General features: G+C 37.6%; 1 protein-coding gene across 1 annotated transcript; it reads right to left on the reverse strand.

Moving 5' to 3' along the window:
- Positions 1-648: 648 nt before the first annotated feature.
- On the reverse strand, positions 649-12237 carry LOC106081259 (cylicin-2-like). The gene is made up of 4 exons (XM_013243102.2): positions 11366-12237; positions 999-1066; positions 746-932; positions 649-667 (listed from the first exon to the last, which is right to left on the reverse strand). The coding sequence occupies exons 1-4, from the start codon at positions 12235-12237 to the stop codon at positions 649-651; spliced, it is 1146 nt and encodes a 381-aa protein (XP_013098556.2).
- Between the last annotated feature and the right edge of the window lie 7137 nt (positions 12238-19374).

Genomic DNA, 19374 nt, shown 5'->3' on the forward strand with positions numbered 1-19374 from the left:
ATTGGAAAGGTCAAGAAACCACATCTTCTTTCTTTTCTCTTAAATATTTAACTCAATTTTAACGAAAAATCCCATTTGGACCACTGTCATGGTGAGCTAGTTATCATTCTAGTAAGTTTTAGCGTTTTGCTAGCAGTAGAACAGTATCATCTTCCCATTGGCCATTATGTTGAGAGTTCGCATTCATGGCTAGTTTGGCTAAGAGATGCCTCAATAGTTGGCTGTTAGTTTTTGGAAAAATCTGTAGTTACGGTAAAGTATTTAATGAGCATTCGTTCATTGGCAATTATGTATTTACGGCTAAGTCTTGGCTTGTTCCCAATGCTGCCGCTGCTGCTGCCGCCATTGGGACAAAGTGGAGCAATGACTATGGGATGAATTTCTACACTGAACATTTGTTAGAGTGTATAGCCTAATTTTCATTTCGTAATATTTGACATGGCCTGTAATTTTCTAAGGGCTTTCAAAGACCCTAGATACTCGCAAGTCTCCAGATGGCAAAGGCTGAAAGAGTTTTTTGATGGAGCATCCCGGGAAAAACGTGCCACGATGTCAAAGTAGTCACTGTCGTTGCAATGATTTTAATTTGCTGGGAATCAAGCAAATGTTCACGAGACCCCCGAACTAAAAACAGGAATTGGTGCTGTATCACATAAAATTCGCATTCCTGCGAATAAAATGTTGTCCAATGATGCCATTACATTATAATTTTCTTTGCAACTTTGAGGCGAATAATTGAATTTACAGAAAAATTCCGCCATAGCAATGTTGAACATTCATTGGCGAAAGACAGATGTATGGAGTTTGGGATTGCGTTTTATACGTATTTTGGCCATTTGTTGTTTTTACTGTTAAATCCATAGTCTGTGATTCGACAAATTTCTTTAAGTCTGGTGTGTGTGAGCTGGCCACATAAATTTGGAATTTGTTGCCTTAAAGAGAGGTGTATGAATGTGTCATTGGGAAATTTTTTTCTCATTTTTATATTTTATACTTACCACCATTAGCTGGGGGATATATACACTTTTTCACAATGATAATGATAGGCAACAAGATGCCGCACAAACTAGAGTAATTTTCAACATGTTTGTTGTTGTAAGATTATTATCGTTTTACGAATTTTTGTCCCTAAATGGCTATAAAAAGAAGTAAATGCATGCATAATTTACCAATAACAAGTAAAAGCGTGCTAAGTTCTGCCGGGACGAATCTTATATACCCTCCACCATGGATCGCATTTGTCGAGTTCTTTTCCCGGCATCTCTTCTTAGGCAAAACAGGATATAAGAAAAGATTTGCTCTGCTATTAGAGCGATATCAAGATATGGTCCGGTTTGGCCCACAAATAAATTATATGTTGGAGACCTGTGTAAAATGTCAGCCAATTTGAATAAGAATTGGGCCCTTTGGGGGCTCAAGAAGTAAAATAGAGAGATCGATTTATATGGGAGCTGTACCGTGCTATAGAGTGATTCAGACCATAATAAACATGTATGTTGATAGTCATGAGAGAATCCGTCGTACAAAATTTCAGGCAAATCGGATAATAATTGCGACCTCTAGAGGCTCAAGAAGTCAAGACCCAAGAACGGTTTATATGACAGCTATATCAGGTTATGGACCGATTTGAACCATACTTGGCACAGTTATTGGATATCATAACAAAACACGTCGTACAAAATTTTATTCCAATCGGATAAGAATTGCGTACTCTAGAGACTCAAGAAGTCAAGAACCAAGATCGGTTTATATGGCAGCTATATCAGGTTATGAACCGATTTGAACCATACTTGGCACAGTTATTGGATATCATAACAAAATACTAAGTGCAAAATTTCATTCCAATCGGATAAGAATTGCGCACTCTAGAGGTTCAAGAAGTCAAGACCCAAGAACGGTTTATATGACAGCTATATCAGGTTATGGACCGATTTGAACCATACTTGGCACAGTTATTGGATATCATAACAAAACACGTCGTACAAAATTTCATTCCAATCGGATAAGAATTGCGTACTCTAGAGACTCAAGAAGTCAAGAACCAAGATCGGTTTATATGGCAGCTATATCAGGTTATGAACCGATTTGAACCATACTTGGCACAGTTGTTGGATATCATAACAAAACACAACGTGCAAAATTTCAAGAAATCAAGACCCAAGATCGGTTTATATGGCAGCTATATCAAAACATGGACCGATATGGCCCATTTACAATACCAACCGACCTTCGCTAATAAGAAGTATTTGTGCCAACTTTCCAGCGCCTAGCTTTACTCCTTCGGAAGTTAGGGTGCTTTCGACAGACAGACGGACGGACGGACAGACGGAAGGACATGGCTAGATCGACATAAAATGTCGCGACGATCAAGAATATATATACTTTATGGGGTCTCAGACGAATATTTCGAATAGTTACAAACAGAATGACGAAATTAGTATACCCCCCATCCAATGGTGGAGGTTATAAAACAAAAATATTTTATTAAGAGAAAGCGAATATTTATACTTCATATATATTAAAAATTATTACATTATAAGTAGTTTAAGTAATAAGGAAAACACTCAATCTTTATTTAGAGCTATTAAAAACAAAAGTAATTCAGATGGTGGGTTAAATAATTTCATCCTAGTTTTTTAGAGATTTTTTTCTTTTATGCTATTTATTTATATTCTATATTTTGCCTCTGACTTGTGTAGGATTAAAATTAAAAGATGCCTCAGAAAAAAATTCGCATATTTGGGAGATATCTCTTGGGCAATCAATATTGAATGTATGATGATAACAAAGTATATGCAGAAATTGCGTGACAATTTGGCTCTGTATTAGTCATTCTTATACTCTACACCATAGGAGGGAGGTTGTTGTTGTTGTTGTAGCAGTGTGTTGTACACTGAGGTGGCAGCCCTTGCCGATGAAGGACTTCATCGGGTCAATCCGGTACGTACAACCGGCTGCCATGGGATTGATAGGATGGAGGTATACTAATTTCGTCATTCCGTTTGAAAAACATCGAAATATGGACCTATGATCCAACAAAGTACACACATTCTTGATCGTCTTGATATTCTATGTCGATTTAGCCATGTCCTACCGTCTGTCGAAAGCAGGAAGTAGGTCGGTTGGGATTGTATTGACCCTATCGATCCTTGATTTGTTATAGCCGCCATATAAACCGATCTCGGATTTTGACTTCTTGAGCCTCTAGACGGCCCAATTCTTATCCGATTTAGCTGAAATTTTGCATGAAGTCTTTTGTTTTGACTTCCCAACTGTGCTAAGTATGGCCCAAATCGGTGAATAACTCGATATAGCTGCCATATAAAACGATCTCAGATCAATGAGCCTCTAAAGTGCGCAATTCTTATCCGATTTGTATGAAATGTTGCATAAAGTCTTCTGTTTTAACTTCCAACAACTGTGCTAAGAATGGTCCAAATAGGTCCGTAACCTGATATAGCTGCCATATAAACCGATCTCCCGATTAGAGTTCTTGAGCTTTCAGAGGGCGAAATCCTTATTTATTTATTGATATCATGATCTTAATGACTTCTACTATGATTCCCAAAACCCAAACCAAGTATGATCCGAATTGGTCGATAACCTGATATATTGGGTTGCCCAAAAAGTAATTTTTCATATAGTCGGCGTTGACAAATTTTTTCACAGCTTGTGACTCTGTAATTGCATTCTTTCTTCTGTCAGTTATCAGCTGTTACTTTTAGCTTGCTTTAGAAAAAAAGTGTAAAAAAAGTATATTTGATTAAAGTTCATTCTAAGTTTTACTAAAAATGCATTTACTTTCTTTTAAAAAATCCGCACAATAGCTCCAATAGCATGACAAATTTTACCCATTATCCTTTGTTTGCCTATAAAGAGATACTAAAATCTTCTATATCGTCAATACTGAAAATCCTATTAAGCTTCTGTTGGGATGACTCTTCTTTTACTTACTTTAATTGGCTATGACAGAATATTTCTTCCACTAGCCAAACGTAGAATAGCGTTCCAAGCGCCTCGATCTTCTGCGCTCATTCTAAAATCTCTGACACCAAGTTTCGAGGTGTCTCCCACAACTTGATCTTTCCATCGGGCTTTTGGTCTTCCCGGTTTGCGTGTACTACCGTGTTTGCCTTCAAAAGACTTCTTTGCTGGAGCTTCTTCATCCATACAACAGCCGTTGTATTTTGATACGTGTAACTATGCTATCGTCGTCATACAACTCGTGGTTCATACGACGCCTATATTCTCCATTAACGCAAACTGGTCCATATATTTTACTAAGAATCTTTCTCTCAAATACTCCAAACACTTTTTCACACACATTGCTGATATGCGTTATTTCTAACAATTTATTTTAATTTCCAAAATACTAACTTTTTACAGATAAATGAAATTACGTCTGCGCAGCGTCAGGAATAACAAGCAAGTGAGAGTCAATACGTGTTTATTCGTTTTGTTCTCCTTCTTGATTTGTAAACACTTTTTATTGCAAATGATAGAAATTATTACAGTTTGTGTTTAATTTTAGGCATACTATGTGTTTTTGATCTAAATTGGACCTAATGAAGTAAATGTATTATTGCATGTTGACTATAGATCCATCGTGAGCTATCTATCTCTACTTCTCTAAAGATCACTTGCTATCTTAACCTTAAGATCCCATATAAATGAATGAATTTGTTTTTAATTTATGTTTTTTTTTGAATGTTTAATGGTTAATATGAAATTTTTTTAGCTTTTAACGTTTTAACATTTCAACATTTCATTTATTAGTTTTTGTACTTTAAAAACAATTTGTTTCTTTAATTTTAATCTATTGTTTGTTATACCCACCACCGACGAATGGGGGTATAAACATTTTGTCATTCCGTTTGTAGCACATCGAAATAGCCATTTCCGATCCCATAAAGTATATATATTCTTGATTAGCGTAAAATCTAAGACGATCTAGCCATGTACGTCCGTATGTCCGCCTGTCTGTTGAAATCACGCTACAGTCTTTAAAAATAGAGATATTGAGCTGAAATTTTGCACAGATTTTTTTTCTCCTTAAGCAGGTAAAGTCCGAAGATGTGCTTTATTGGACTATATCTTGATATAGCCCCTATGTAGACCGATCCTCCAATTTCGGGTCTTAGGCCCATAAAAGGCGCATTTATTGTCCAATATTGTCAAAATTTGGGACAGTGAGTGGTCTTAGGTCCTACGACATCCTTCTTTAATTTGGCCCAGAACGGTCCACAATTGGAAATAGCTGCCATATAGATCGATCTCTCGATTAAAGGTTTTGGACCCATAAAAGGCGCATTTATTATCGGATGTCGCCGAAATTTGGGACGGTGAGTTGTGTTAGGCCCCTCGTTTTTTTTTTTATATGGCATAGATCGGTTCAGATTTGGATATAGCTGCCAAATAGACCGATCTCTCGATTTTAAGTCTTGGGCCCATAAAAGGCGCATTTATTGTCCGATTTGGGACAGTAAGTTGTGTGAGGCCCTTCAATATTCTTTTTCAATTTGGCTCAGATCGGTTCAGTTTTGGATATAGCTGCCATATAGACCGATCGCTCACTTTAAGGTTTTTGGCCCATAAAAGGGGCATTTATTGTCCGATTTCGCCGAAATTTGGGACAGTGAGTTGTGTTAGGCCTCGACAGCCCTCTTCAATTTGGCTTAGATCGGTTCAGATTTGGATATAGCTGCCATATAGATCGATCTCTCAATTTAAAGTCTTGGCCCATAAAAGGCACATTTATAATCCGATTTCCCTGAAATTTGGCATAGTGACTTATGTTCATTTATATGGTTCAGATCGGTCTATATTTGGATATGGCTACCGAAAATACCAATACTTTGTTTTACAAAATTGAACAATGACTTGTACCTATTAGGCCTCTCAATATCCGTGTCCAATTTGGACCAAATCGGACCACATTTAGATAAAGCTGCTATGGGGGTATAAATTATGCATTTTTCACAGGATTATGACGAAAGGTGGTTTACATATATACCCGAGGTGGTGGGTAACCAAAGTTCAGCCCGGGCGAACTTAACGCCTTTTTACTTGTTAATTTTTATATTCTATGCCATAGGACAGGGGAATACCGATTACGTCATGCTGTTTGTCATAGCGGCCTTAGTCGCCTGTCTGTCCGTAAGGAGTACAAAAGGCGCTTGAAACTTTGCACGAATCTTTTATATAAGTGCAAGCCGGTTAGCATTGTAAATGGGCCAAAAACCGATCGAATTGATTTTTGAGCTTTTAGAGCAGTGAAGGGCACGCTACCACTGTTGAAACGAACAAACTGTGTTTTTGTGAGTATCATCAAAAATCAAATAAATTAAATAGCTTTGAAATAGAGTCCGCCGAACGAAGCCACACGTGGTTGTTTACACTGTCCATAAACTTCTGCTCGTGTTTCCTATGCCTGCGGTCACTGGAATGTTTGTGCCGATGTATATGTATGCTACCCATCTATGTTCAAGAGTGCACAATTATCATCCGTTTTAGCTGAAATTTTGTCACGTCGTTTTTAGTTATTACCTCCACTAGACGTGCCAAATATGAAACGTATATCAGGTACCGAAACAAATCTGTCTTTAACATGATTTAGCCGTCACATAAACTAATCTCCTATTTGATGTCCTCAGCCTTTAAGGGCGCATTTTATACCTGATTTGGCTGAAATTTTGCAATGTAAAACGATCCCCCGTTTGATTTGTTGAGCCTTTAGAGGACGCAATTATAGTCTGATTTGGCTGAAACTTTGGAGTAAGTTGTTATGACATCCAACAACGTACCATGTATGGTCAAAAATCAGCATAGAACATAATATAGGTCCCAGATGTGACTTCTTAGGTCTCTAGAGGGCGCCATTATTATCCGATATTGGTCCATAACTTGAGATAGCTTCCATATAATCAGATTTTCTTTTTTGAAAGAGTTATTCAAAGAACTTTTCAAATGCTATCCATGGTAGAGGGCGTATAAGACTCGGCCCTTACTTGTTTAATTTCAAATTTTAGTTTTTAAAATCAAAATATTTGGTCAGACCCGTTCTTTTCCATATGCAGGATTAATGTATTAAGGGCCAAATTAGGACTACACTTACAGGCACAGAAAATAATTCGTTTTACATAAAGGATATTTGTGACAACAAAACTTCTTTTATGAAAAACATTGGACTTTGCGTACAATGAAACCACAATTTTTATGATAAATTCTTTGAGGAGTTTGTGACGAAACCCGGTTCTTTTTTCTTGATAATACCTTTCATTCTTCATATCTTGAATATGTTGTTCGGGGTTTCCACTAGTTTTTCTTTACGTAACATAACATTATGCTTATGTTTGTTCTTTTTATACCCTCCACCATAAGATGGGGGTATACTAATTTCGTCATTCTGTTTGTAACACCTCGAAATATGCGTCTAAGACCCCATAAAGTATATATATTCTTGATCGTCAAGTCATTTTAAGCCGATCTAGCCATGTCCGTCCGTCCGTCTGTCTGTCGAAAGCACGCTAATTTTTGAAATTTTGCACAAATAATTCTTATTAGTGTAGGTCGGTTGGGATTGTAAATGGGCCAAATCGGTCCATGTTTTGATATAGCTGCCATATAAACCGATCTTGTGTCTTGACTTCTTGAGCCTCTAGAGGGCGCAGATCTCGTCCGATTTGACTGAAGTTTTGCACGTGGTGTTTTGATATCAATTCCAACAACAGTGCGAAGTATGGTCCAAATCGGTCCATAATCTGATATAGCTGTCATGTAAACCGATCTTGGGTCTTGACTTCTTGAGGCTCTAAAGAGCGCAATTCTCATCCGATTTGGCACATATTTTGTACAACGGCTCCTCCCATGGCCTTCAACATACGTGTATAATATGATTACAATCGATCTATAGCTTGATACAGCTCCCATATAAACCGATCTCCCGATTTTGCTTTTGAGCCCCGAATCGGACTATAACTTGATATAGCTCCTCCTCCGTCCTTATTCATTATTCTTTGTTTGCTTGAAAACAAATACTGCGCGAAGAACTCGACAGATGCGACCATGGTGAAGGGGATATAAGATTCGGCCCGGCCGAACTTAGCACGCTCTTACTTGTTAATTTTCAAATAGATTGTTCATATTGAAAAGGATGCCGAGTTGAATTTAATGTTGTTACGTACTTCAAACTTAATTATAAGCATATCCAAATGCTGATTCAAACTCATTTAGAGTTTATTTGGACTTATTTCGATATGCAATTATATTTAAGGCTTCCATGTTCGCACAACTCCATTATGTTTTTGTATCATGATCTGTATTCGTTTACTTAAGAAAGTTGTTGTTTCGCACATTTAAATGCCTACTTTGGGTTGGATATTTCCTTACATGTACCTTAGGCATTTTTATTGTGTTTTTTTGTGCATTTTGGGCATTTATTTGTCTGTTGCTCTTATGATTTTTATCATTGGACATACCAGCATTTTTATACCTACGCAAACTGTAAAAACTGTCACTTTCCGAGTTTGCCGTCAGCACTTGACCGAACTGCTTAATGTACTGACTGCTTTTTGCTCAGTCAAAAAAAGGAAAAACACTATTGCAATTATGTGCAAGCCCATTAGCTTGTTTGAAATTATTTTCTTGTGTGCGTACACAGCAATGTGTTATAGTGTGAATATTTTTACCCATCACTGGTCTATACGCTCAAGTACTCACACTTTCTCACTAGTAAGAGAGACACAAGAGAAAAATTATTGGTCAGGTAAATGAATTATCGTTTGCGACTATCGAAGCACTTTTGCCATTAAAGAGTTTTTGGTTTTACAACAAAAGAAAGGTAATTTTACCGTAGGCTAAAGGCTTTACAATAAAAAAAGTTGGTCAATTTACGTGCCTTAGAATCCCGTGCACATATATTTTCGTCCTATTTGGACTAAAACTGAAATTTTTCAAGTTTTTTGTCTGTTAGGGCGAGATTATTAAATTTTGCAATTTTTGTTTGCATTTTTTTTGTGACAAATTACACTTCTTCCGTTCTACACATGATTTTGTTGATATGTTTGAAGTTGTATTGATGGCTTCGAACGCTAAGACAACGGCAATGGCTCTCGCCGTTGCTCCATGTGCTCAGATTCCAATCCTGGCCGGGCTTTGCCGAATTTTTAAATTTTCAAGTTTTTTGCCTGTTAGGGCGAGGTCATTATATTTTACCATTTTTGTTTGTTTTCTCTTTCGAGACGAGCTGAATGATCAGAGATGCAAATGGAAAAGGAAAGCCAAAGATAGCAAAATTAGTCACAGAAAGAATGTCTGTCATTACACAAAAATACATGTATTGCGAAAAGTACAGCTAATTAACAGGGTTGTCGAGCTTGATTAATGTGGAAGTTGTATCATAGATGCGTTATTCTACTTATCAAATTTAAGCAAATTTAAATTTCAACGACTTAGACTGCATATCCCGATCTTACTTATTATATCCTCCACCATAGGATGGCGGTATACTTATTTCGTCATTCTATTTGTAACTAACTATTTGTAAAGCTAGCCGCTTGAAATTTTGCACAAATACTTCTTATTTGTGTAGGTCGGTTGGGATAGTATATGGGCTATATCGGTCCATGTTTTGGTATAGCTGCCATATAAACCGAACTCGGGTCTTGACTTCTTGAGCCCTTAGAGGTCACAATTGTTATCCGATTTGGCTGAAATTTTGCATGAGGTGTTTTAATATGACTTCCAACAACTGTGCTGAGTATGGTTGAAATCGTTCCTTAACCTGATAAAGCTGCCGTATAAACCGATCTTGGGTCTTGACGTCTTGAGTCACTAGAGGGCACAATTGTTATTGGATTTGGCTGAAATTTCGCATGATGTGTTTTTTTATGACTACCAACAACTGCGCTGAGTATGGTTGCAATCGCTCCATAACCTGATATAGCTGCCATATAAACCGTTCTCGTGTCTTGACTTCTTGAGTCACTAGAGGGCACAATTCTTATCCGAGTTGGCTTAAATTTAGTACAACGGCTTCTCCCATGACCTTCAACATACTTGTCAAATATGGTCCGAATCGGTCCATAGCCTAATATAGCTCCCATATAAACCGATCTCTCTAAATTACTTATTGAGGCCCTAAAGGGCACAATTCTTACTCGAATTGGCTGAAATTTTACACAATGACTTCTACAATGGTCTCCAACATTCAGTTCAGACGGGACCTTAAATTGACATAGCTCCAATGTTATAGCAATTCCTTTCTTTTATCCTTTGTTTTCCTAAAAAGAGATATCGGGAAAAGAGCTCGACAAATGCGATCCATGGTGGAGGGTATATAAGATTCGACCCGGCCGAACTTAGCACGCTTTTACTTGTTTTTAAATTAAAATTTTTAATTAATTTTTGATTTAAAACGGTTGACTTTTTTAATTATTCAGTCTTATTCACAAAACTTAATGAAGCCATAAAATGGGTTTATTTGACTGTTATATAAAGGAAATCTGCCAAAAAACCCTATTTAAAATTCATATTAAGGTTTGTGAATAAGGCCGATAGTGCTCATTCAGTGTAACAAAACTCTTAGGAATGCATTCAACTTATACAGCGGATTAAATTTAGCCGTATTTGGTCCAAAGTTCCCAATGAGTTTATACAAATTAGAATTGTAGACTTTTGATTCAGTAGATTTTCTTCTGTTGCTCAAATAATTTTTTTTTCTACAACTGGTTAGCTTTGGTTCACATTCCTGTCGTCGTGTTAAAGAATTGTGACCAAAACTCAATGGAAAAATAGAACACACTCAAATCCCACTCAGGGAAGGCTTGTCGCTTAACACCGTCATCAAAGCAGTGCCATTCGGAGCTATTGCCTCTTTTAGAAGACACTTGTAAGTAAGCTGTTATAGGTGGCAGCTATTTAATGTCACAATCTTGAAATTGTAAACTTTAAATGATTACTTTGGTGCCTACAGGTTTCTTTTACAATACTTTAGTGTCACTAACATGAATTGGCTAATCTCTGAAAATACATGTTCTGACTCCAGGGTACAACTTACAATCAGAATCTATTATTTTTAGTAAGGATTATGACAAGTTATGATCTATTTTTTGTTCATGTCGTAGAGATCTTAAGAAACCGAACTCCATAAAAGATGGACAATTATTGCAATGATGTCGTTGTTTGTTAGCAACAGTCTTTATTAAGAAAAGGTTTCAAAATACTGTGTGCTGTTTTCACTTAAAATTGGGATATGTTACATTGAGAATTGGGTAAGGATAAATGCTTAAACTAATAATCGGCATATAGTGCAATCTACTTAAAATTAATAAAAAAACAATAATTTTTTCTCTTAAATAGTTCCTACCACTCGTGATCATGACCATCATGGCCACCACTGCTGCTGCTTTTCTTTTCAGACTTCTTCCATTTCTTCTTTTCGCTTTCACCTTTCTTCTTGTCGCTTTCATGTTCATGACCCCACTTCTTCTTTTCCTCATGCTTTTTCTTGTGGCCCTTCTCGCCCTTCTTCTTATGGCCCTTGTGGCTGTGACCCTTTTTACCGTATTTCTCCTCATCATCCGATTTCTTTTTACCTCCCTTCTTGTGAGATTTGCCCTTCTTGAAGTGTTCGTCCTTTTCAAATTCGCCATGTTTCTCTTCATCACCCTCATCGTGCTTTTCGTCATAGTATTTCTTTTCCTTTTTGTCTTCGTCTAATTTGTGTATGTGATGTTTTCCCTTGATGGAATGGCCCTTTTTGTAGGAGCCATGGTCTTCGAATTCATGGCCCTTCTCGCCTTTTTCACCTTTCTTGTGTTTCTTGTGATGTCCCGATCCCTTCTTGTGTTTCTTCTCATGGCCATGTTCCTCTTCGTGTTCGCCCTTTTTACCCTCATGGTCATGGTGACCTTTCTCGCCCTTGGCATATTCCTCCTCTTCTTTGTGATGCTTTTTGCTTTTCTTTCCATGCTCCTCTTCATATTTGCTTGACTTCTCTTCACTCGATTCGGCCTCATGACTTTCCTCTCCTCCTGATTCCTCTTTCTCGTGATGTTTGGATTCTGATGGAATTAAATCGCCTGGGATACGCAACCCATCAACGGATGCTATTGCCTGGTCAACTGGCAGCTGGCTGATTCTGCCCACTATTCCTGCGGCAGACACCAGATCCACTGTGTACCCCCATGCTATGCATGTACTTAGTAAATAACCGCTTAGTAGTGCCCAATGCACCATTTTCCTAATTTTGTTTGGCCAAATCACTGCGACAGATTGCGACTAATTTGGCTTTGATCAAGTTGTGGTCTTTTTATGGAAATGCCCTAAGGCGTTGACAACGCATTGACGCTTCAATGAGTTCAAATCAATTTTCTTGTGGAAAATTTGTCATTTTATGTTGGTTTATCGATTGTGGTCACTGTGAACTAATTATCTACACAAAACAATGGAACAACAACATCAAAAAAAGACTTATTTGACTAGATTGGCTGACCATAGGAATTGCGATGTAATTTCAATGCACTTCCATGGTGAATTGGGAAGCGATGGCCGACTTATACAACATCAGCAGTTTTTTCATTTCAATTTGGTGAAGCAACTCACGGGGCACAGCTGCTGACCGCTAAACTTCTCAGCGTCGGACAAAGAGAAGAAGTTGTTCACTTTTGTCTCGGTTTTAGGAATTCCTTTCGAAAGTGTTCGGTGTTAGCACTTGAGGCCATTATTTTAAAGGCAATATAAACCGAAACAGGAACAATTGCAACACCGGACAACACAACATTACTAAGCAAAGCAAAGTGCATCGATAGCACATCAGTGCATCAAGCACCTGTGAAAAGTGTTTTTTCTGAACGTCGTTTAAGGCTTTGTTTACTGCTAATTTTTTCCAATGCATATACAGTGGTTTTTGTGGATAATTTTTAGGTTGATTTAATTTCAATTCGAAAATAATATTTGGGCGCCTAAAGCAGTAAAATCGGATGATTTGTTTATATGGAAGAAATATCAGGTTATTGGAAAATCGTTCCTTTTTCAATAAGAGAGAGTGTGAGAGGAAACACTTTGTAAGCGGAATGAAATCTTACATTAATACAATGAAATTTTTCATTGTTTTGAACCAACGTAGAGCTTCATTGCATAGGTGGATCAAGTATCATTCAATCAATAAAAAATAATTTATTTTCTTCTAATATTTTTTCTAATATTAATTTATTTTCTTGTTCACGCTGCTCGTTTACTAATTTCTCTCCGTTTTTTTATGTCACTGTCTCTACTAATTTTACTGTCGCCGTGATTTGAATTTTGCTGCCGCCGCACGCATTCTCTAGCCTACTGAGATCATCTTCCTTATGATGAAATAACGCTACAAATGTGACTGCACCGTAATAAGTGTTTCAATTAAATAAATTTAAAAAAGGAAAAAAAAATTAAAAAAAATATTTTTGAATACGAAATACATATTTTTATGCCAAAATTTCTTAAATAAATTTAAAGAAGAAAGGAATTTATTTTTGGATGCGAATTATGTAATGAAATCCAATTTATTGATGTGTTACCCAATTAAAAACATTAAATTTTTTAAGCTTTTCAACAACTTTTTTGTTAATTTATTCTATACTGCATTAGGATACATGGTAGTATATATCGTTATTGCAATATTCACATAATTTGCTTTTATTTTAGAAACAAATATTTTCATTTCATCAATGAATTCCGTTTCAATCATTTAATGAAACCATGAAATGGCAAAATTATAATGATGTAATGAAACCTCTCATTCATTGAATTAATGAAAACACAAGCAGGAAAATCCTACCACACGAAGGCGAAAGATTTTCGTCCTATTAGTCTGTCATCCTTTATGATGAAGACCCTTTAGAGGTTGATAAAAAACATATCTTAGGGCAAAGATCACTGGAGATCGCCTGTCGCGGCAGCAGCATGCATATAGTAAAGCCAAATTCACGAACTAGTCGGCTACATAGAGGGTTTCTCGCTGTCAAGGAATACACAATGGAAGCATTTCTTAACATTGAAGGTGCTTTCAGTAATGTAAAACCGAAGTCAATCATGAAGGAGTTAAAGTTTCTAGGCATCAACTCTACCGTTAGAAAGTTTATTAATAGCTTATTTACTAAAAGATGCATTACGGCAGGCTTAGGATGGATCTAAAAAGATGGGTCAGCAGAGGAACACCTCAAGGAGGTGTACTGTTTAAGGGGAAAGTTTCCAAGCACTCAGGAAGCTCTATGTGCAACAGCGAAGTGGTCTACGTATAAATCCGTGCAAGACAGAAGTAGTTCTTTTCAGCAGGAGATACAAGTTGCCTACAGTGGAACTTGCCTCCTACGGAGAAGAGAATGTTCCATTTACAGAAAGCGCAAAATACCTGAATATTTTACTGGACAGAAAATTTAACTTCAAATCCAACATTTTGGAAAGGGCAAGAAAGGCTACTCTCGCCCTATACACCTGCAAGAGGGCCATTGGTAAAAGTTGGGGGTTTAGACCGCGTGTCATGCATGCATTGGCTATATACTGCAGTTGTCAGGCCTATGATACTCAAATTTGTTGTGGTCTGGTGGACGGCGCTTAAAAAATACACCTTCTGCTCAATCCTTAACCGGATTCAAAGGATGGCTTTTTTGTGCAATTGTGCAGCCGCACTGAGGACGACGCATCATCTTATGACATTGTGACTAGACAAGTTTCAGCGACCACTGCCGTGATGTTCGCTTTCTCATTGGTCATGGGGCGGCTACGGACACTGGGTTATCCTTGATACAATGTCCGATATTCCGGGCAGTGTGGATTACACCCTACCTGAGCCGCTTTTTGATAAAAAGTACCGTACCACTTTTCCTTATAGAACCGATTGGAACTACGATATCCCTGGTAACAGAAATTAAATGGACTTCTATACGGATGGTTCCACAGATCTAGAACTGGTCGTATCGAAAAGATTAACCGGCCACTGCAGTGTGTATCAAGCGGAGATCCTTGCAATTAAGGAAGTAGTGGAATGGCTAAGATATAATGTCATTACGACGATTAGCATAAATATCTTCTCAGACAGCCAGACAGTCATTAAATTCCTGGAGAACGTATTTCTGAAGACAAAAACGGTCCTCGACTGGCGCAGATCTCTCAACGAGATGGCTAAACAGTTCAAAATTCACCTGTTCTGGGTGCCGGACCACGGAAATATTCCAGGGAATTGTAAAGCGGACGAGCTTGCGACACTAGGAACTACCTTACACATTCCAAGGATACTGGAATCTGTGGGTATGCTTCTAACGACATGTAAACTAAGTTTTCAGGACCAGGCCCCAAGGACAACGAATGATAGATGCTCACAAGAAGGGGGCTGTGAGCATTCCAAAACTATGTAGCCTAATCTAGACTTAAATAGATCTTCGGCTTTGCTGTCATTGGCTAGAACAGACGGCTCAGTCATTGTGTCCGTCCTGACAGGCCACTGTCTAAATGGAAAACATGCTGACAGCAACGGCTTTTGCAGATGCTGTGAGGACACCAAGAAGTAGCGACTATAGAACACCTTCTGTGTGTGTGTCCCGCACTAGCAGTCAGAAGGAGTTCCACTTTAGGTTCACATTTCTTTGACAACCTGTCTGATTTAGCGGATGTGAACATTCGCAAGTTATTGGGCTTTTTAAAGCGATCTGGATGGTTCAAGGGTAGGAACTAGAAAGCATCTTCCTTCTTCTGTTCCTGTGGTATTACAATGGACGAAAACGTCTAAGTGAGTCTGATGGCAGACTGACTTACCTGACGTAACCTAACCTAATGTGGTAAAGCATTTTCCTTTCAGTGCAGAATAAGCAATAACCAGATCGGTCCAGATTTGGATATAGCTGCCATATAGACCGATCCTCCGATTTAGGGTCTTAGGCCAATAAAAGTCACATTTATTATCCGATTTTGCCGAAATTTGAGACAGTGAGTTGTGTTAGGTCCAAATCGGAACATATTTGGATAAAGCTGCTATGGGGCATAAGCTATGTATTTTTCACCAGATTTTGACGCAAGTTGGTTTACATATATACCCGAGGTGGTGGGTATCCAACGCCTTTTTACTTGTTTATAAAATGAATTTACTTGCCGAATAATTCGTTTATGGCCAATGAATTATTTTTTTTGGGTGTAGGGGCTCAAGAAGTCAAATCGTGAGATAGGTTAATATGGAAGCTAGATCTCGAAATGGATCGAGATCCTAAGCGACCAACCAATATTGGGGACCAAATCGATTCATATTTGGATATAGCTGCCACATAAAATGGTTCTTCTACTTGACGTCGCAATTGTTATCCGATTGGGCTGTAATTTTGCACGGAGTGTTTTGTTATGATTTCCAACATTGGTGAAAAGTCTCAAATTGGTGAATAACCGGATATAGCTGCCATATAAACCGATCTCCCGATAAGACATCTTGAACCCATGGAATCTGCAATTGTGATCTGATATATTCTTGATCGTCATGACATTTAAAGTTGATCTAGCCATGTCTGTCCGTCTGTCTGTCGAAAGCCCGCCAACTTTCGAAGGAGTAAAGCTAGCCGCTTGAAATTTTGGATGAATACTTTCTATTAGTGAAGGTAAGTTGGGATTGTAAATGGACCAAATCGGTCTATGTTTTGATACAGCTGCCATATAAACCGATCTTGGGTCTTGACTTCTTGAGCGTCTTGGGGGCGCAATTCTCGTCCGATTTGGCTGAAATTTTCACGTGGTGTTTTGGTATTACATCCAACAACAACGCTAAGTATAATTCAAATCGGTTCATAACTTGGTATAGCTGCCATATAAACCGATCTTGGGTCTTGACTTCTTAAGCCTCTTGGGGCCGCAATTCTCGTCCGATTTGGCTGAAATTTTCCACGTGGTGTTTTGGTATCACTTCCAACAACAACGCTAAGTATAATTCAAATCGGTTCATAACTTGGTATAGCTGCCATATAAACCGATCTTGGGTCTTGACTTCTATAGCTTTTTGAGAACGCAATTCTTATGGTTGTAATTTCGCAAGTGGTGTTTTAGTATCACTTCCAACAACTGTGCTAAGTATGGCGCAAATCTCTGCATAAACTGGTATAGCTGCCATATAAACCGATCTGGGATCTTGACTTTTTGTTTTTTATATTTTCAACTGCTATTGAAGCTGTTTTTGGAAGATATTTTGCCAATCGGTCTATAACTTGATATAATTCCTGTGCTCCCGGTTAGTTTTCTTCGGCTCCAAGAACCCATAATTCTTGACTGATTTGACACATATTTCACATATATTCTTCAACTACGTTCTTTTGTGTAGATTTTTAGCATAACAAATGGTAGTGTGTTACGTGTTGTTACGTAACCTTTCAAAAGTTACAAAATTATTCCCAGGATTTTCTGTGTACAGGAGGATATGAATATTTTTTAGGTTAACAATGATTGACTTTAACTTAAACATTAATCTCCTTTAAAACTTAAGGTTCTGGTTTTTAGTTTCGTTCAGTATCCATAGCCTACGAAAACCACTGTCCCCTCTCTCTTACTCAGTTGTTTCAATCGAATCTAGCCAATGTTGCCGCTAACGTTCGGTGTTTTGTGCATTAATTTGCAACAAATTGTAACCGTCTCCAGATTCTTGTTCTTGTTTTTGCTCTTTAACTGAACTTTTTCTGTGTTTCATGGTGCTTGCCACCATAGGAGACGAAGAAGGAGAAGGCCGGACAGAATAGAGCATGGAAATGCAGGCATAGTTGGGAAAAGTATAATTTTCTAAATACCGTAATAATGTTAATGTGGCCTTTCTGTTCTGTTCTGTTCGCTTTTTTCCACTTTTCAGATACCTTGCTATTTCATCATCACTTTGGGAAAAGTCCCAGGTCAATTTAGCCCAAAGTCAATCTACATTCTCGGGAGAGCGAGTTGAGTGTGTGACAGAAGCAGACGAATGGAATGGACGAGGCCACAGATGCACAGATGGTGGATAGATGCCATCTTCAAATGACATTCACTCAAAATAGATGAGAGACAGTCGTTTAACCGTTTGGCGTGGCAAAACTTCTTAGGCGGGAAGCTTCATGCGAAAATAATAAGTGTGCAAATATTTTCTTAGCAATTTTCTACTTAAAATATTAGAAATGATGCCAATGGTGCTGTAGAAGAGGAGATTGAGAGGGACTGTTGCCTCCATTTCTATTTCATTGAACTCCTTTTGTTGGGATTCTCAAGAGGAAATTCCTTGAAGGCATTCGTCGTAAGTCAACGAACCAAAGCGAATGTAATTCAGGTCCATGGATGACAGTATTCCAGCAGGCCAACAGGATTAGCCTGAAGCTCAGTTTGCCTAATGGCTGCCTACAATGACCCATGGCAAATGTAAATAAACAAACATGCAACTATGCCATCTCCTTTGGTTGCCTATAATTTCAACAACAAAAAATCCAATTGTTAACGTTCCCTCCACAGCACAGCTGATTATGGGTCTTCGTAACACAGACGTCATCGGTGGATCCAAGCGAAAGAGGCATTTCATTGCCTTATTTATCAGTATTCAGGGACGCTTATCAACTTCCACGATCAGAAAAAAAACCAAAGCAAAATGTTTGGCTCGGTTCTGTTCCGTTTTCGAATCAGTGGGATTTCCGCTAAAGATTTCTTGGAAGTCATTAATAATTCAATTTTAACTTTCAATTGATTCCATGTTATTGGGGCAGAACTACACTTTGCTTTGAATTTCGATATGCATTTATGGTGATTTTGTTTTCGTTTTTGTTCGTATGTGATACAAACAAAAATCTTGAGTAAATAATGTGGGGGCTTAGAAAAAAAAGATCTGTCGTCCTTAAGAAATCTGTAATGATATTGTGTTCTTCAGAAAAGGTTCTGGTAAATTTAATTTTAGAAAAAGATTATTAAAATTTTGACTTTAGACAATATTTCACCCAAATTTTATCCTTGGTTAACGAAAAAGTTTCATAGAGTTTTTCTTTTAGAAGAAATTTCCATGAATCATTGCATATCAGTTCACCTGTAATAATTTAAGTGAAATAATGACAGATATGTTTATCACACCCTCTTTCTGAAAAGTTAATTCGAATTCATAATTTCAAATGGCAGTATTTTGGGCATATGCCATCCCACGCTCACGTGCTTTCATTCTCTGTCACATGGAGGAAACACAAGTTTTCCATAGGCGAAATTTTAATAAATATCTTGTAAAGCGAAAATTTCAATAAAATATTACAATATATAGAGACAAAATTAAAATCAAGCCCGGGACCTTCTAAATTATTTTTCTGAAGACAAAACTTAAAGAAATTTTTCTAAAGGAATTTTTTGAGATTTTTGAAATTTTTTCTAGTGACG

The sequence above is a fragment of the Stomoxys calcitrans genome, chromosome 3 (assembly GCF_963082655.1).
Source record: "Stomoxys calcitrans chromosome 3, idStoCalc2.1, whole genome shotgun sequence".
NCBI lineage: Eukaryota > Metazoa > Arthropoda > Insecta > Diptera > Muscidae > Stomoxys > Stomoxys calcitrans.